General features: G+C 43.7%; 1 protein-coding gene across 1 annotated transcript in view; it reads left to right on the top strand.

Annotated features, from left to right (window-relative positions):
• LOC310848117 (cytosolic phospholipase A2 epsilon-like) overlaps positions 1-12,198 on the top strand; it is a 51,362-nt gene extending 39,164 nt beyond the window's left edge. The window contains exons 15-21 of the mRNA XM_083746714.1: positions 533-647; positions 2,652-2,789; positions 5,938-6,045; positions 7,120-7,311; positions 8,780-8,946; positions 10,422-10,608; positions 11,790-12,198. Coding sequence (XP_083602840.1) covers positions 533-647; positions 2,652-2,789; positions 5,938-6,045; positions 7,120-7,311; positions 8,780-8,946; positions 10,422-10,608; positions 11,790-11,995 — 1,113 coding nt within the window. The 3' untranslated portion in view covers positions 11,996-12,198. The remainder of the gene's footprint in view (positions 1-532; positions 648-2,651; positions 2,790-5,937; positions 6,046-7,119; positions 7,312-8,779; positions 8,947-10,421; positions 10,609-11,789) is intronic.
• Positions 12,199-14,882: the final 2,684 nt, after the last annotated feature.

Raw genomic sequence — 14,882 nt, 5'->3', positions numbered from 1 at the left:
GGCACGGTGTCCAGCCGTCAAGAAGCAATCATCCCACTCTGTTCTGTACTGGTCAGAGCATCTGGAATACTGGGCAGCACATTTTAAGAAAGACTTTGAAAACTGCAGTGCATTTAGAGGAGGGCAACCAGTATGATGAGGAATCTGGAATCCAAATACTGTGAGGAACAGTTTGAAAAAGCTGGGTATACTTAGCCTGGAGAAGGTTATGTGGATATAGGATAATTGTTCACAAATATCCTGTCCTGTCCTGTCGAAGACGGGACAGGGTTTGTTCATCTGTTGCTCCAGACAGCATGACTAGAACTAGATCTCAGTTGTCCATCTGCCAGGGATGCTGTTGTCACAAGATTCCTACCCAGAGCAGGAATTGGACTAGATGAGCTCAGGATTCCCATTCAACTTTTAATATTTTATGATTTAGGTTTATTTTAGGCATTGGTTTAAACACTAAGATGATTTGCTAGTTGTTACTGTATGTGTCTGTTCCATGGCTTTGTAAGTAACGTTTTCCCCCTCCCTTCACAATTAGAAAGATTGCCACAGGCTTTCGGACCAGAGGGAATCTTTGACAGATGGACAGAATCCATTGCCCATCTATGTGACCATCAATATTAAGGACAAATACAGCACTCAAGATTTCAAAGGTGAGGGGAAAGAGTAAGGAAGTCAAATAACTTGTTCTGCATTTGAAGCTCTTTGGAATCCATGACATGTGAATGACAAAAATCAAATATTTTGCATATCCTTATACAAATAAAATACTGGTTTTAGGCTGAAACTTGACCCATTTACAAAGCCATAGCCTAGAAATTTAGCATTATATCTGGTACCCTAGCCTATGATAGGGTCATGGTCGCCTCTTAGTCAATATTCCACTATCTTTTCAGAGCAAATATTTAAAATACTCAAACATTGGCATCAAAATCGGAGGTCAGTTCTTCTAACAGCTTAGCATTTTATTTTTAACATTTAATCTGAATTCAAGTTTCCTATACACGTGCAAATATATACACTTGCATGTGGTATATCTGTGAGAGGAACAAAGCTCCCTTTTATACTTGTAAAAAGGCTCATTTGGTCTGAGATGGAAATAGGTGGGTCAAACCTTCTGTTTGTTTTGTGTGATACTGTGGGCAGCTGATTGCAGCGAGTGTTTTCGACTGCTTTATGAGTTTATAAGATTCTGTGCCATTTCATTACATTTATACTGCAGCGAGTAAACATCTTGGGGAAATTAGCAGAAAATAAACCCAAGAACCAAACTATTACACAGTTAGGTCCACAAATCCAATGGCCCTTGCAATGCAGTTGTATACTCAGAAGTCCCATTGCGTACAATGGGGCTTACATGCAAATATGTGTATATAGGAGAGCACCTTTACGATGTAATTCTGTATAAGTTCTTTCAGGTTCAATGCATTAAGTATGTATAGCAGATGTAGGGAGCTTTTGGCTCTCCAAATGTTGCTCACCTCCAACACCAAGCATGGCCAAAGGCCAGGGATGATGGGAGTTGTAGTTCAGTGACAACTGGAGCACACATCATGTTCCCCACACCTGATGTCTAGGGCTGCAGCCTTAGACTTAGAATTAGGGGAGTAAAAAAAATTCCATTCTTAAACTAGCCAGAGTACTAGCCACTGTTTGATTAGCCACTTATTCTCACATACGGTAAAAGGTAAAGGACAGCTGGATGGTTAATTCCACTCAAAGGCGACTATGGGGTTGTGACCCTCATCTCGCTTTCAGGTCAAGGGAACCAGCGTTTGTCCACAGACAGTTTTCCAGGTCATGTGGCCAGCATGACTAAACCGCTACTGGCGCACGGAGGACCGGGATGAGTGCCAGAATGCACAGAAACACCGTTTACCTTCCCACCGCAGTGGTACCTATTTATCTACTTGCACTGGCATGCTTTCGAACTGCTAGGTTGGCAGGAGCAGGGACTGAGCAACGGGAGCTCACCCTGTTGCGGGGATTCGAACCGCCGACCTTCTGGTCAGCAAGCCCAAGAAGCTCAGTGGTTTAGACCACAGTGCCACGCACATCCCACGTATTCTCACATAGACTAGTCTCTATGTGTGAAGCTATTTGATTGAATTTTTTGGTTTAAAAGAAGTTCTCTGACAAATCATACCTGGTTAATAAGAATCAGAAAGAAACCAAGGGGGTAGGTTGTTTTTTTTACCTAGTGTGGGTGCAGCACCTGTGTGATGCCCTCTGGGCTCAACAGGGATCTGTTTCTCTCCTCCTGCTGCACATACAGGCAGATCATGCACTTGGGACAGCACAGAGAATGGGAAGCTGGTCTTACATGAGCTGCAGAGGCCCATTGAGAGCGTATCCACACTTTCCTTTTGCACCGCTCTTTCCAGGCACAAGTCCATACTTGAAAGCTCCATGTCCGAGCTCATTCGGAGCAAGCATCAATTCTAGTTGTCTGTGGATTGCCATTTGCTCCACTTGAGCTTTAAAGAGCAGGTTTTTACAAGGCAAAAAAAGGGGTGGTTGCTTGAACACAGCATTCTAAGGTACAGACCGTGCCTTGGAAAAGCGGTGGAAAGTTAAGTGTGTCTAAGCCCTTAGTTTCATTATGTTTGAAAGTCACCTTCTCTGCTCTTACAGTATTTTATTTCCTCTGATTGTAGAATGGATGGAGTTCACTCCCTATGAGGTGGGGTTCCTGAAATACGGAGCATTTGTGCCTTCAGAAAACTTTGGAAGTGAATTCTTCATGGGTCGCATGATCAAGAAACTTCCAGAAAGCCGAATATGCTATCTCCATGGTAATGTATTTAACTGCCTTATGGGAACGTCAAAGTATTGTGATAACCTCATTAGCAGGAGTAGTTACTGTTGTGGCATCTCTGTTCCCCTTCTGTAGCCAAGGAAAAAGTTTGAATAATAATAATAATAAATTTTATTTATATCCCGCCCTCCCAGCCGAAGCCGGGCTCAGGGCGGCTAACAACAATAAAACAGTACAAAGATACAACACAACACAACACTCTAAAATCATTCATTATAAAATCAAGCCACTGGCAACCATTGGGCCAGAGCTCCGTGAAGATTGCCGTGGGAGGGAGTCAGGCTGTGCCCTGGCCAAAGGCCTGGTCAAGTCCCGCAGGGCCCTAGTCTCTTGTGACAGAGTGTTCCACCAGATCGGAGCCGCAGCCGAAAAAGCCCTGGCTCTAGTTGAGGCCAGCCTAACCTCTCTGTGGCCTGGGACCTTCAAGATGTTTTTATTTGATGACCGTAAGTTTCTCTGTGGGACATACCAGGAGAGGCGGTCCCGTAGGTACGAGGGTCCTAGGCCATATAGGGCTTTAAAGGTTAAAACCAGCACCTTAAACCTGATCCTGTACTCCACCGGGAGCCAGTGCAGCTGGTATAGCACCGGGTGAATGTGATCTCGCACCGAAGACCCCGTAAGGAGTCTCGCTGCAGCATTCTGCACACGCTGGAGTTTCTGGGTCAGTCTCAAGGGCAGCCCCACGTAGAGCGAGTTACAATAATCCAGTCTGGAGGTGACCGTCGCGTGGATCACAGTGGTTAGGTCAGGGCGAGAGAGGTAAGGAGCCAACTGCTTAGCTTGTGGAGATGGAAAAATGCCACCTTTGTTATAGCTGCAATCTGCGCCTCCATGGAAAGGGAGGTGTCGAAGATTACACCCAAACTCTTAACGGATGGTGCTGGCACTAATTGCGCCCCCGCAAGAGATGGGAGTTGCCCACCCAATCCCATATCGTCCCGTCCCAGCCACAGGACCTCTGTCTTCGAAGGATTTAGCTTCAACTGGCTCCCACGTAACCATCCAGCCACAGCTTCCAAACATCTGGTCAGTGTGTCTGGGGCCGAGTCAGGATGTCCATCCATCAACAGATAGAGTTGGGTGTCATCAGCATACTGATGGCAACCCAGCCCAAGACTCCGGACAAGCTGGGCGAGGGGGCGCATAAAGATGTTGAAAAGCATCGGGGAGAGTATCGCACCCTGAAGCACTCCACACACCAAGGAGTGGCGCAATGACAATTCCCCCCCAAGTGCCACCCTCTGTCCCCGATCAGAGAGAAATGAGTGCAGCCATTGAAGGACTGTGCCCTGGATCCCCACGTCGGCAAGGCGGTGGTCCAGGAGTTTGTAATCGACCATGTCGAAGGCTGCTGACAGGTCTAGAAGAATCAGCAGCCCCGACCCGCCTCGATCCAGCTGCCTGCGGAGATCATCTGTTAGGGCAACCAGAGCCGTCTCGGTCCCATGACCAGCGCGGATGCTGGACTGGAATGGATCCAGAGCCGATGTTTCATCCAGAAACCCACCAAGCTGTTCAGCAACCACTCTCTCAATCACCTTACCCAGGAATGGAAGATTCGAAACCGGGCGGTAATTGGATAGATCTAAAGGATCTAATGATGTTTTCTTTAAGAGCGGGCACACCACTGCCTCCTTCAGTTCCTCTGGGAATGTCCCCATGCCAAGGGACAAATTGATGATATCCCCCAGGAGGGCCCGCACCTCGTCTGGACACGCTCTAATCAGCCAAGAATCTGGTCCATCTTAAAAGAGCATATTAAGCTTTAGGGCTACATCTTCCTGGGGCATGTTTAAATGACTGCTTTTGTCATGCTGCATCCTGAGATAATAATATCATCATGCAACTTGGATCTGCTTGCCCAGCAAAACATCCAGCAATGGGGCTCACCCCCCATTTCCTTTTATGCCACACTGTATAGGCACAGGTCCATGTCTGAGCATTTTCCTTTTTCCTTTTGTCCTGCCACTTTCCCCAGGAAAACCTGCTGTCTACTGCCAAATTGGAAGAAATGACAATCCAAGGAAAACACAACTGCTCTTTCTGCTTTACTTTTTGCTTTCTTCTTTACTTTCTGCTTTCTTTACTTTCTGGCGGAAAGAGAAGGACCAACCACAATGCACCCTCCTTTCTACCTTGACAGAGATAACTCATGGTCATTCTTTATAAACTCTGGAGCTTCTTTCCTGCCTTGAAGAGCATTCAGAGTCAACCCGCTGTCTACTGTTTCCTAGCACCCCCATGCCCAACAGTGAGCTCATCTTAATTTCTGCACGGCTTCATATAAAGAGCAGTCTCAAATTATGCTTCTCTTTGTATATCTTATCAGACTCAGCATTCGGGATTGCAAACCAAAAGCAAGTGCAGACTGATATTTCTGTTAGAATTTCACCTCCATGACTGCAGTCATGGGATTGTTGTCTATCACATGATGGTATATGTTTTGACTCCTCAGAGTGGGAAGTGACGGAAACAGGATGTTTGTGTTACTGTGTTCCGTGAAGTGGGACTATTGTCCCTTGTTCCTTTTCTCTTTGCTGTCTGATGCTAGAGAGAGAGGGAGCCATGTTGCAGTGTTCCATGTGTGTTTATATGTAAATAAAGTAGATTAGCCAAAATGCTGAGTTGCTGAGGTCTGTCACGCAAGCTGTGAAGACTCTGTGGATCCCTAAGTGTGCTGATGTCTGTTGGCATCGGTTGCTGTGATGTTCGGGCTGAAGAAAGCTTTTGAAGCGCCCGCACGATCGTCCAGGAGGTAAAGAACATGCCAGTTGGGCATGTGTCTCTCCCAGGGTCCTACTTGAGTGTAGGACGAGCTCCTGACAATTTCATCCATTGAGAGTGTTGTGACTGTGCTGTATCCCCAGCTTAATTCATTTGCTCAGTTTATAGATGTTAATCTGCCTGATGTATATCTTCCCGGGCATTAAAAACAGAAGTTTAGGCTATGTTTTGAGTTAAATATGCTCATATTCATGCATTCATGGTTGACTGAAAAGAACCAAGCAAGCTGAAAATAAGAGTCATTCTCAACTGGTTTGCCTTGAGGTCTTACTTAAATTTATTCGTGTGAACTGACTTTTCTTGTTCCCCGTCTCTCTCTCTTCCCCCCCCCCTCATAGGTATGTGGAGTAGCATATTTTCTTTAAATTTGTTGTATATCTGGAACAGAGTTAATGATTCAGAGGAATTCTGGCACAGATGGACTCAAGACAAGTTAATAGATATTGGTGAGCTTTTCCTCTTCATGCATTTCTCTGCTGTTAAATTGGTTGACCCAATATGCTACTTTAAGAGATGGAGGTTGGGAGTTATTTTTCCTTTAAAAACAACAACCATTGGGTGTCGATTTGGACGCACAATTTTCATTCTCTGTGGGTCTTCTGAATAATTTACTGTAAGCACAGTCGGTGTGTGTGTGTGTGTGTGTGTGTGCGCGCATCGCAGCAAGCCTTCTTTAAATGGGTGGAATAGCGACATGCCAAAACATAAGGCATACTGACGGTGCCTGTCTCTGATGAGCCACGATGTATTTGATATAGCAAGACTGGAAAACAAGGAAGCCACTAGCCTCATAGCTGTATGCAATAGCAGCTGGGTACAGTGGGTTGCTGCTACCTCAACTGATCTCTGGTGAGTCATGTTGTTGCTGCTTACTGGGAGGTAGAGGGGTGCAGAGAGTTTGGCATGGTGCTGTGCTGCTGCTAGCGTGTTTGCACTGTGCGAACATTGCAACTGCCTCCCCTTCTACCTCCAAGTAAGTAGGAGGTCAGGCGAGTAACATCCTACCATGCCACCTGTTAAAGGTCGTGTGCCCATACCTTTGGATAAAATGCCTTTCGCTTTTGATTTGTCTCAGAGGTGCATAGCATGGTCCACCTCGGAAGACAACTTGACAATGTATAGTCTTAAAGGGAGGTTACACGCCAGGTAAATTGCTGGCATGGTATCTGAGCTGCCTAACCATTTTGACACTTCAGCCGAAAATGTGAAGCCAAAACAATATCAAAGCAATATGGTTCAATGCTGTCAGTAGTGATGAAGGTCGGAGACTGTTATGCACCTATATGGACACATGTATGAAGTTACAGTGCTCTCTGTTAGGAAGCAAATCTCATTAAACTCAATGGGATTTACTTCCAAGTTAATATGCTTAGGATTGGGCCATATGTTGTCTTTTACAGTGTTCTTGCAGCGGGTTTGCTACTCAGTCCGGTAACTGAGTTGTCTAAGATTCGGCTTAGCAGCAAATCAGAGCATAGTTAGTGACTGCTTATTTTGTCACCTTTTGTATCTTGTTGCAGAGGAAGAGCCTTATTTACCTACAAGGCCATATGAAATAAGGAGCCGTATGTACGTCCCAGCCGGAGAACTTGCCAATAAGCTCCGAGGGGTCTTGACTGATCGCTTTTCTGTTGCCCAATATCACAATTTTCTGAAGGGTTTTCAGATGCATAACTACTACTTGGAGAATGAAAATTTCAATAGATGGAAAGGTAAACAGGTTTATATAGTTCTCTATTGAAGCCACTGTTCAGTATTAGAACACTTGCTTTCCATAATCAAGGACCTCTGCCTGAGCATGGAGAGACACTTCCAGACACAGTTGACGCTGACAGTATGAAACTAGGTAGCTCTACTGGGTGCCTTCCATCTGTTTTGGACTACAATTTCCATTTTTCCTGACCATCATCCATGCTGGCTGGGGTTGATGGGAGTTGTAGTCCAGATTTCTCCAGACTCCAGATGTTTTAGATTATACTGCCCAATGACTTAGTGTTTTGTTTTATTGGTTATATTCACAGTGTTCTATTTCACAGTTTTATTATGATGCCTATAAATGGAATTAATAATAATAATAATAATAATAATAATACTCAGAAGGTGGCAATGTACAAAATCCAACCTTTCTGGAATTTGATATTACAAGAAATTAATAAAATAACAATAAAAAATTGGAAGTCAAACCAGAATTAGCTTTATTAAATATATTTCAAGACACCCATCTGGATTTACATAATAAAGAATTAATAAGCCAGTTATTACAAGCAGCAAGATGCAACATAACCAGACACTGGAATTTCTTTTCTGGCACAACAATAGACAATTGGTATGAAACAGTTTGAGAAACAGCTCTTCTTGAGAGATTAACAAACAAACTACAGTTGACACCTGGACAGATCAAGAAAGATGGTTTGACCCCAGTGTGGTTTAATTTCATAACATACCCCAGTATTCCAGAAAAGGAGAAATCCACCCGCACCCCCATCAGCATTTGGCTCGATCTTGTTGATCTAAATTAATAATAATAATAATAATAATAATAATAATAATAATAATAGTAATAATACTCAGAACTAAGTTCCACTGAGTTCATTTTATTCCCAGGTAACTTGGTGTAGGCTTGCATCCTAAATTCATATACCTAGTAAGAAAGGACTAAGGTAGCAGGCTGTCATCTGTGTTAGGAAGCTTTACCCACAAATATTTTGAGGTTTGGTGGAGTTCTATGATTCTGATAGGTTCCAAAGCCCATAGGACAGGAAACCTGGTTGGACTACAATTCTCCACCATTATGGAAAGCAGACCACACACTCTGCTCTAAGTGATATTTGAATTCTCCTTAATCCAGTGCAATTTACTCCTAAGTAAGTGGCATATGACTGCAGCCATAGACAGATAGATAGATAGATAGATGATAGATAGATAGATAGATAGATAGATAGATAGATAGATGATAGATAGATAGATAGATAGATAGATAAATTTATTGTCATTGTCCGTATATACACAGTATACACAACAACGAAAATCAAACACCCGAGACCGGATTCACATACACATTCGCACGTATCTCCAACATAATGTCTTAGGTTAAAATGCCCTATGTATTTTAATTTAATTGGGTTCCAAATTAGGCAGGAATATTCTTTTCTGATGGCAAAAAATATATTTCCTTTCCAGCTACGGTGTTAGATGGATGCCCAAATCAACTAACGGAACATGCAGACTCTATAGGACTGGTGGACGCTGGATTTTTCATCAATACAAGTTGCCCACCACTTTTAAGGCCAGAGAGGAAAGTTGATGTCATTGTGCATCTGAGTTACAGTGCAGGTTCACAAACACTGGTAATAGGTTTTGTGTTGTTGTTTGTTTGTTTAAGTGATATATTTCAGGTTTATGTGGAAACATTGCAACATATTGCCCAAGGTCACCTCTCTAATTAACTGTCTGTAGCCAGAAGGCCACAGATTCCTCACCTAACTATAAATCAGGGGTTCCTCCCAATGTTGTTGGAATACAGTGCCCATCGCCCCTAACCACTGGCCATGTTGGTTGGAGCAGATGGAAGTTGGAGTCCAACATCTGGTGGGTACCAGCCTGGCAACTCCTGCTCTAAAATATCTGAATCTCACCTTGAGTACATTCAGGTGAGAACTTATAAAAGACAATAATATATTTATTTACCTATTTAACAACAACAACAAAAATACATACCACTTGAATGTAATAAAACTGCTACGAGGTTTATAATAGCATAAAAGATATGGCTGATCACACATCTACCAACCTGCAGCAGTTTTTTTTCCTTTGAGTTGTGCCAAGTCTAAAACATTACCACATATTTGTTTAAAAATATATTACATGCAAATTTTATTCTCCAGTAGGTAGCTAGATAGAAAACAATGACTAATGCAATGAAAGAAAATACATTATGTTGATGGAAGTAAAATCCTACCAAGGCAATTCCTGGGAATTCATCTCACATAAATTTTAGTCTGCTCCTCCTCTTTAAGTCATTAATTCCCAAGCTTAGATAATATTCATGTATAGGATCCATGTGCCAAGGCCCTGTGACCTAGCTGGGGGAAACGAATAACCACACTGGACAACAGCACATTGGGTTTTGGGTTTGAATAACGCCAAAGCTTCATTGGTTTCAGCAGTGAATGGTTTGGCATAGGCCTTGAGTAAAGCCATTGCTATTCCACTCCAGCACATCTCTGCTGGAAGTGCATTTAAGTGTAAACCACATCTTGGAAGGGGTGCCTATGACCTACATCAAATAGGGGTCCCCCCTACCCGGGGTCTCTGTTGGAGGAGTGGTATGGCCCTAGTTCCCACCTAGACATTGGACAGAAACCATTCCTCCTGGATCCTTTTGGATACTCTTTACCAAGGAGGGGCAGGCAGGGGCTACAACCTCACTTCCATGCAACTTACTCAATGCCTAACCATCACCCAAGCTGAAATCAGCTCACTGCCAAACCACTCACGCCTGCAACCAATCCCTGATACCTTTTACGAAGTCATTTAGTCAGATTTTGTTGCCTGCTTTTTACTTTTAATGAACCTGAACACCTTAGTATCATCAGCAAAGCTGGCTGCCTCACTGCTCACTCCTAACTCTAGATGGTTTATGAACAAGTTAAAAAGCAGGGACTCTGCTTTCTACTTCCCCCATTCAAGGAACTGTTCATTAATTCCTACCTTGTGCTTCCTGGGTATCTCTGTTTTCCACATAGATTTTTTTAGTGGCATATGATTGCTTTTTAACATACATTTCTTGCCTTCTCTTGTTTTAACTTTCATGTGAATGAAGCCCCTAGAGCAAGCTTGCAAGTACTATATCCAGCAAGGAATCCCATTTCCACATGTTGTCCTTACGGAAGAAGACAAGAAGCATCTAAAGGAATGCTACTACTTTGATCAATCAGATGTCCTTGGTTGTCCAATCCTGGTTTTCTTCCCATTAGTGAATGATACCTTCCGTTATTACAAAGCACCTGGTAAGCTATGGACAATACCTAATAAACTCCACCCTAAGTGACAGTTATATCCAGTGCTCTCAGGCAATACAATTCCTGGAGGTGGGGAGATTTTTGCTGCTTTCCCACTACCGAGAAATCAATTAATTCCTCTGAACTGAATTGTTACAATCTGTTGTAAGCCATTGTGCAAATCATTTGATTGAAAGGCAGCATATGAATCTTAAAAATAAAAGATTTAAAATAAAATACTAAATCTCTGTGGTGACAACCCTGAAGTTTCAAGCTTTGAATCTTGACTGACTACAACAAGCTCTAAAGCACTGAAATGGATCCAGAGTCCAGACTTAGTCATGCTTAAGAGTAGACCCACTGAAATCAGTGATACTTAAGTTAGTCACTAATGTAAGTCTCATTGATTAAAATAAGAGCTCTTTAAGCATGACTAAGTCTTTTGTTTCTTCTGTTCATGCTTTAGCATGGTCAGAATAAGGTTGTGCCAACAAATACTAATCCAGCCTTGAGTGTATGTTCTTATAATTACAATGATATTGTGCATTATTTAATATGCTTTATTAACTTCATTATATTATATACACTCAACTACTTTGAGGCCCTCTTAAGTATAAAGAGATATCCAAGCCTGTTAAATCAAATCAAAATAGGGCATTAAAATTGTGCTAGTTTTATTTTTAAAAAACAACAACAATGAAAACAAAATTGTAAATGAACCATTCTAAGAACATTCTCATTGGATTAATACACATGTATGCTTCTGAAAAAAGGTACGCGGGTGGCGCTGTGGGTAAAACCTCAGTGCCTAGGGCTTGCCGATCGCATGGTCGGCAGTTCGAATCCCCGCGTCGGGGTGAGCTCCCGTCTTTCGGTCCCAGCTCCTGCCCACCTAGCAGTTCGAAAGGACCCTTAAGTGCAAGTAGATAAATAGGTACCACTTTATAGCGGGAAGGTAAACAGCGTTTCCGTGTGCTGCGCTGGTGCTGGCTCGCCAGAGCAGCTTCGTCACGCTGGCCACGTGACCCGGAAGTGTCTCCAGACAGCGCTGGCCCCCGGCCTCTTAAGTGAGATGGGCGCACAACCCTAGAGTTGGACACGACTGGCCCGTACGGGCAGGGGTACCTTTTTATGCTTCTGAAATAAGCCAAATATCTAACCATTAATAACTCACCATTTCTTTATCCTAGGCGAGAAACGCAATGGTGAAGCAGAGATGGCGGCAGGAGATGTTGATGTTTCCACCTGGAAGACACCATACAATACTTACTTCCTCACATACAGCGATGAAGATTTTGACAAGCTAGTAAACCTGAGTGAATACAACATCTTGAATAACGAGCACCTGATTCTGCAGGCTTTGCGTTCTGCTGTAGAACGGAAAAGGCGGCATTGATGGAGACAGTATAGATTGACTGGGGAGCTTGTGGGGAAGGCGGAAGAACAAGTAATGGTTGGCTACAATTACTGATTAATCTGAAGGCTTCAGTGGAATTTATTTCATCTCTCTTATGATGACTGTTTCATATTTCAGCAGGGGCACAGCAAGCTACAAAGGCCCACTTCTGGATATATTTAATAAAAAAATGGGAAAAAGCAGTGTATTTTAAGAATGCATGTTCTGTCTACTGAACGCACACACAATTCTATGGCAGAATGATCAGCACAGGTCAATCTGTTGCACACATACAAACCTACATCTGTAAAGCAAAGGGAAAGGGTTGTTTTAATACCAACATATTTTTTTCCAAAACCTCTGGTTTGGCCAGAGATATAAATGCTCCTGAGAGATAGACACCGAAATATAGAATGGGGGAGAGGGTAATGTTATGGATATAGTTACACATTAAAAATGAGGGCAAAAGAATACACAGATTTGCATAAAATTAGTATGTGCCAATGTGCATATCTAGGTGTAAATTTAGAAATAATTACTATAATGTATACAGAAATGTATACAGATTTCCTCATACTGGGGATAACTGTGACAAGCTGACCAGTGTGCTTCTTATTCTGCTGTTCAGATGTTAACTACTGATAGGCAGCTCCAAGATCCTTGCTCTTGCTTCTTATGGTTTTTTTTATCTTTGAACTGGGACTTCAAACAGAGGACTGCCCTCTGTAAAGCAGAACACAAAGCCACTGGGCATCCTAGAGGCTGATTTTCCACTCTTCTTAAATGTGCAGCAATTTGTGACAAAATGAATCATTGGAGGTTCATGCGGTCCTACAATTGCATACCCTCCAACATGTCCCAGAGGAAAACTGGGATATGTGTCTTTCGGGGCCATGCTCCTGAACAAGTCAAGTGACTTGTGCAAGAACATGGCCCCCCAAAATGTGACATCCCAGGATCTAATCCAGGCATAGGCAAACTCCGGCCCTGCAGATGTTTTGGGACAACAATTCCCATCATCCCTAGCTAACAGGACCAGTGGCCAGGGATGGTGGGAATTGTAGTCCCAAACATCTGGAGGGCCGGAGTTTGCCTTTGCCTGATTTAATCAGTAGCCAGGATGGTTTTTGTAATTCTGGGATGTCCTGCTTAAATCAGGACAGTTGAGCAGGATATATGACAGTGTAAACCTGGAGCAGGAGAAGATAAGATGTCAAGCAGTGTTTAGGTAAAAATGAGGAAAATATTTAGGCAAAATTTCAATGTGGACATGAGGGCTCCTCCTACTCATGCAAAAAGCTGACAAAACAGAAGAAAGCAGAGTTTCAATAAGCTTACAGAATTTTTCCTGGGGTGTTCTGCATATTTCTGAGTACAGAAGTTTGGACTACTTGCATGCAGTTGCAAGCCAGGCCCCGGTGGAGTATCTTTTCCCACTGTACACTGGAAATTCTCCTTCAAAATAACATGCAAATCCTATTGGGATTTCTGGGACTTGTAGTCAGCAGGAAAAGTTGTTCTACCAAGGCCTAGGAACATCCTCCACCTTTTCCCGTCTAAATGCACACTTTGGGGTGAAGCAGCAGGAGCCCATAGGATCCCAGGGAGCATAGTCCTACTTATTTTGCTTGCAATGAGCCTCAAACATAACTGTGTTCACTTCAGACCTACCTGCAAACATCTTAGTAGGAGGGCTGAGCTATGCCAGTGCCCTGATTGAATCATTGGACCTCAGCTCTGAGTACCAACCAGGTTAGAAAGCCCATGGAGGAATGTGCAGAGATCCAGGGACAAGAAGGACACATTAGTTATTAGTTAGGTGAAGAAACTTCATGGAATCATAGAACTTGTGGCTGTTTAGCCCTGTGAGAAGTGGTAATTAGGTGGAGATGTTGACAGTATCAATTTTCAGAAAGAAGAGGAACACCTACAGGATACCACCCCTTTTACTTCAAACACCAGCCCAGCTGCGGGGGGGGGGGGATCTGCTTCTATGAAGTTATTGGCTTAATGCATTCATCTTCATCTAAAACTGAAAGAAAGCCTAGGTAAATGGGTTTACTCACCCTTGCCTTCCTCCCCTCCCTCAAATACAGTGGTGCCCCGCAAGACGAATGCCTCGCAAGACAAAAAACCCGCTAGACGAAAGGGTTTTCCGTTTTGGAGGCACTTCGCAAAACGAATTTCCCTATGGGCTTGCTTTGCAAGAAGAAAGCCCATAGGGAAATCTCCGGGGACCTCTTTTAAATGCTAGCGGTGGGGAGCAAAGCCTCCCCCCCCTCCGGCCTTCAGAAGAGGTCCAGGAAGGCCGGCTGGGGCCGAAAGGCTTTGCTCCCCACCGCCAGCATTTTAAAAGGAGTCCGGGATAGCAGGGAAGCGCTTCCCGCTATCCCGGATGGCTTTTGAAGGTAGGCGGGGGGGAGCAAAGACTTTTGCCCCCCGCCTGCCTTCAGAAGAGGTCCTGGACCTCTTCTGAAGGCCGGTGGGCGGCAAAAGTCTTTGCTCCCCCCTGCCTGCCTTCCCAGGAGAGCGGAGAAACGCAGCGCGATTCCCCCGCTGTCCCGGAGGGCTTTTGAAGGCAGGCGGGGGGGGGAGCAAAGACTTTTGCCCCCCGCCCGCCTTCAGAAGAGGTCCCGGGGCGATTTTAAAATGCTCCCGGACGGCTTTTGAAGGCAGGCGGGGGGGAGCAAAGACTTTTGGATTCAATATCACCAAATTAACTCCATGTGGACGGAAGATAAAAAGATTGGGATAAATGAGAAGAAATCTAGATTTCAGATTGAAATAATAGAAGGAAGAACAAAATTACTATCAAAAATGTATAACCAGTTACTTGAGTGGGACACCAAAGATGAGGAAGTGAAGGAGGTGATGGTAAAGTGGGCAG

This window comes from Podarcis gaigeae (assembly GCF_964106915.1).
Source record: "Podarcis gaigeae genome assembly, chromosome: 1".
NCBI classification, from domain to species: domain Eukaryota; kingdom Metazoa; phylum Chordata; class Lepidosauria; order Squamata; family Lacertidae; genus Podarcis; species Podarcis gaigeae.
This window is presented reverse-complemented; position numbering and strand designations above follow the sequence as displayed.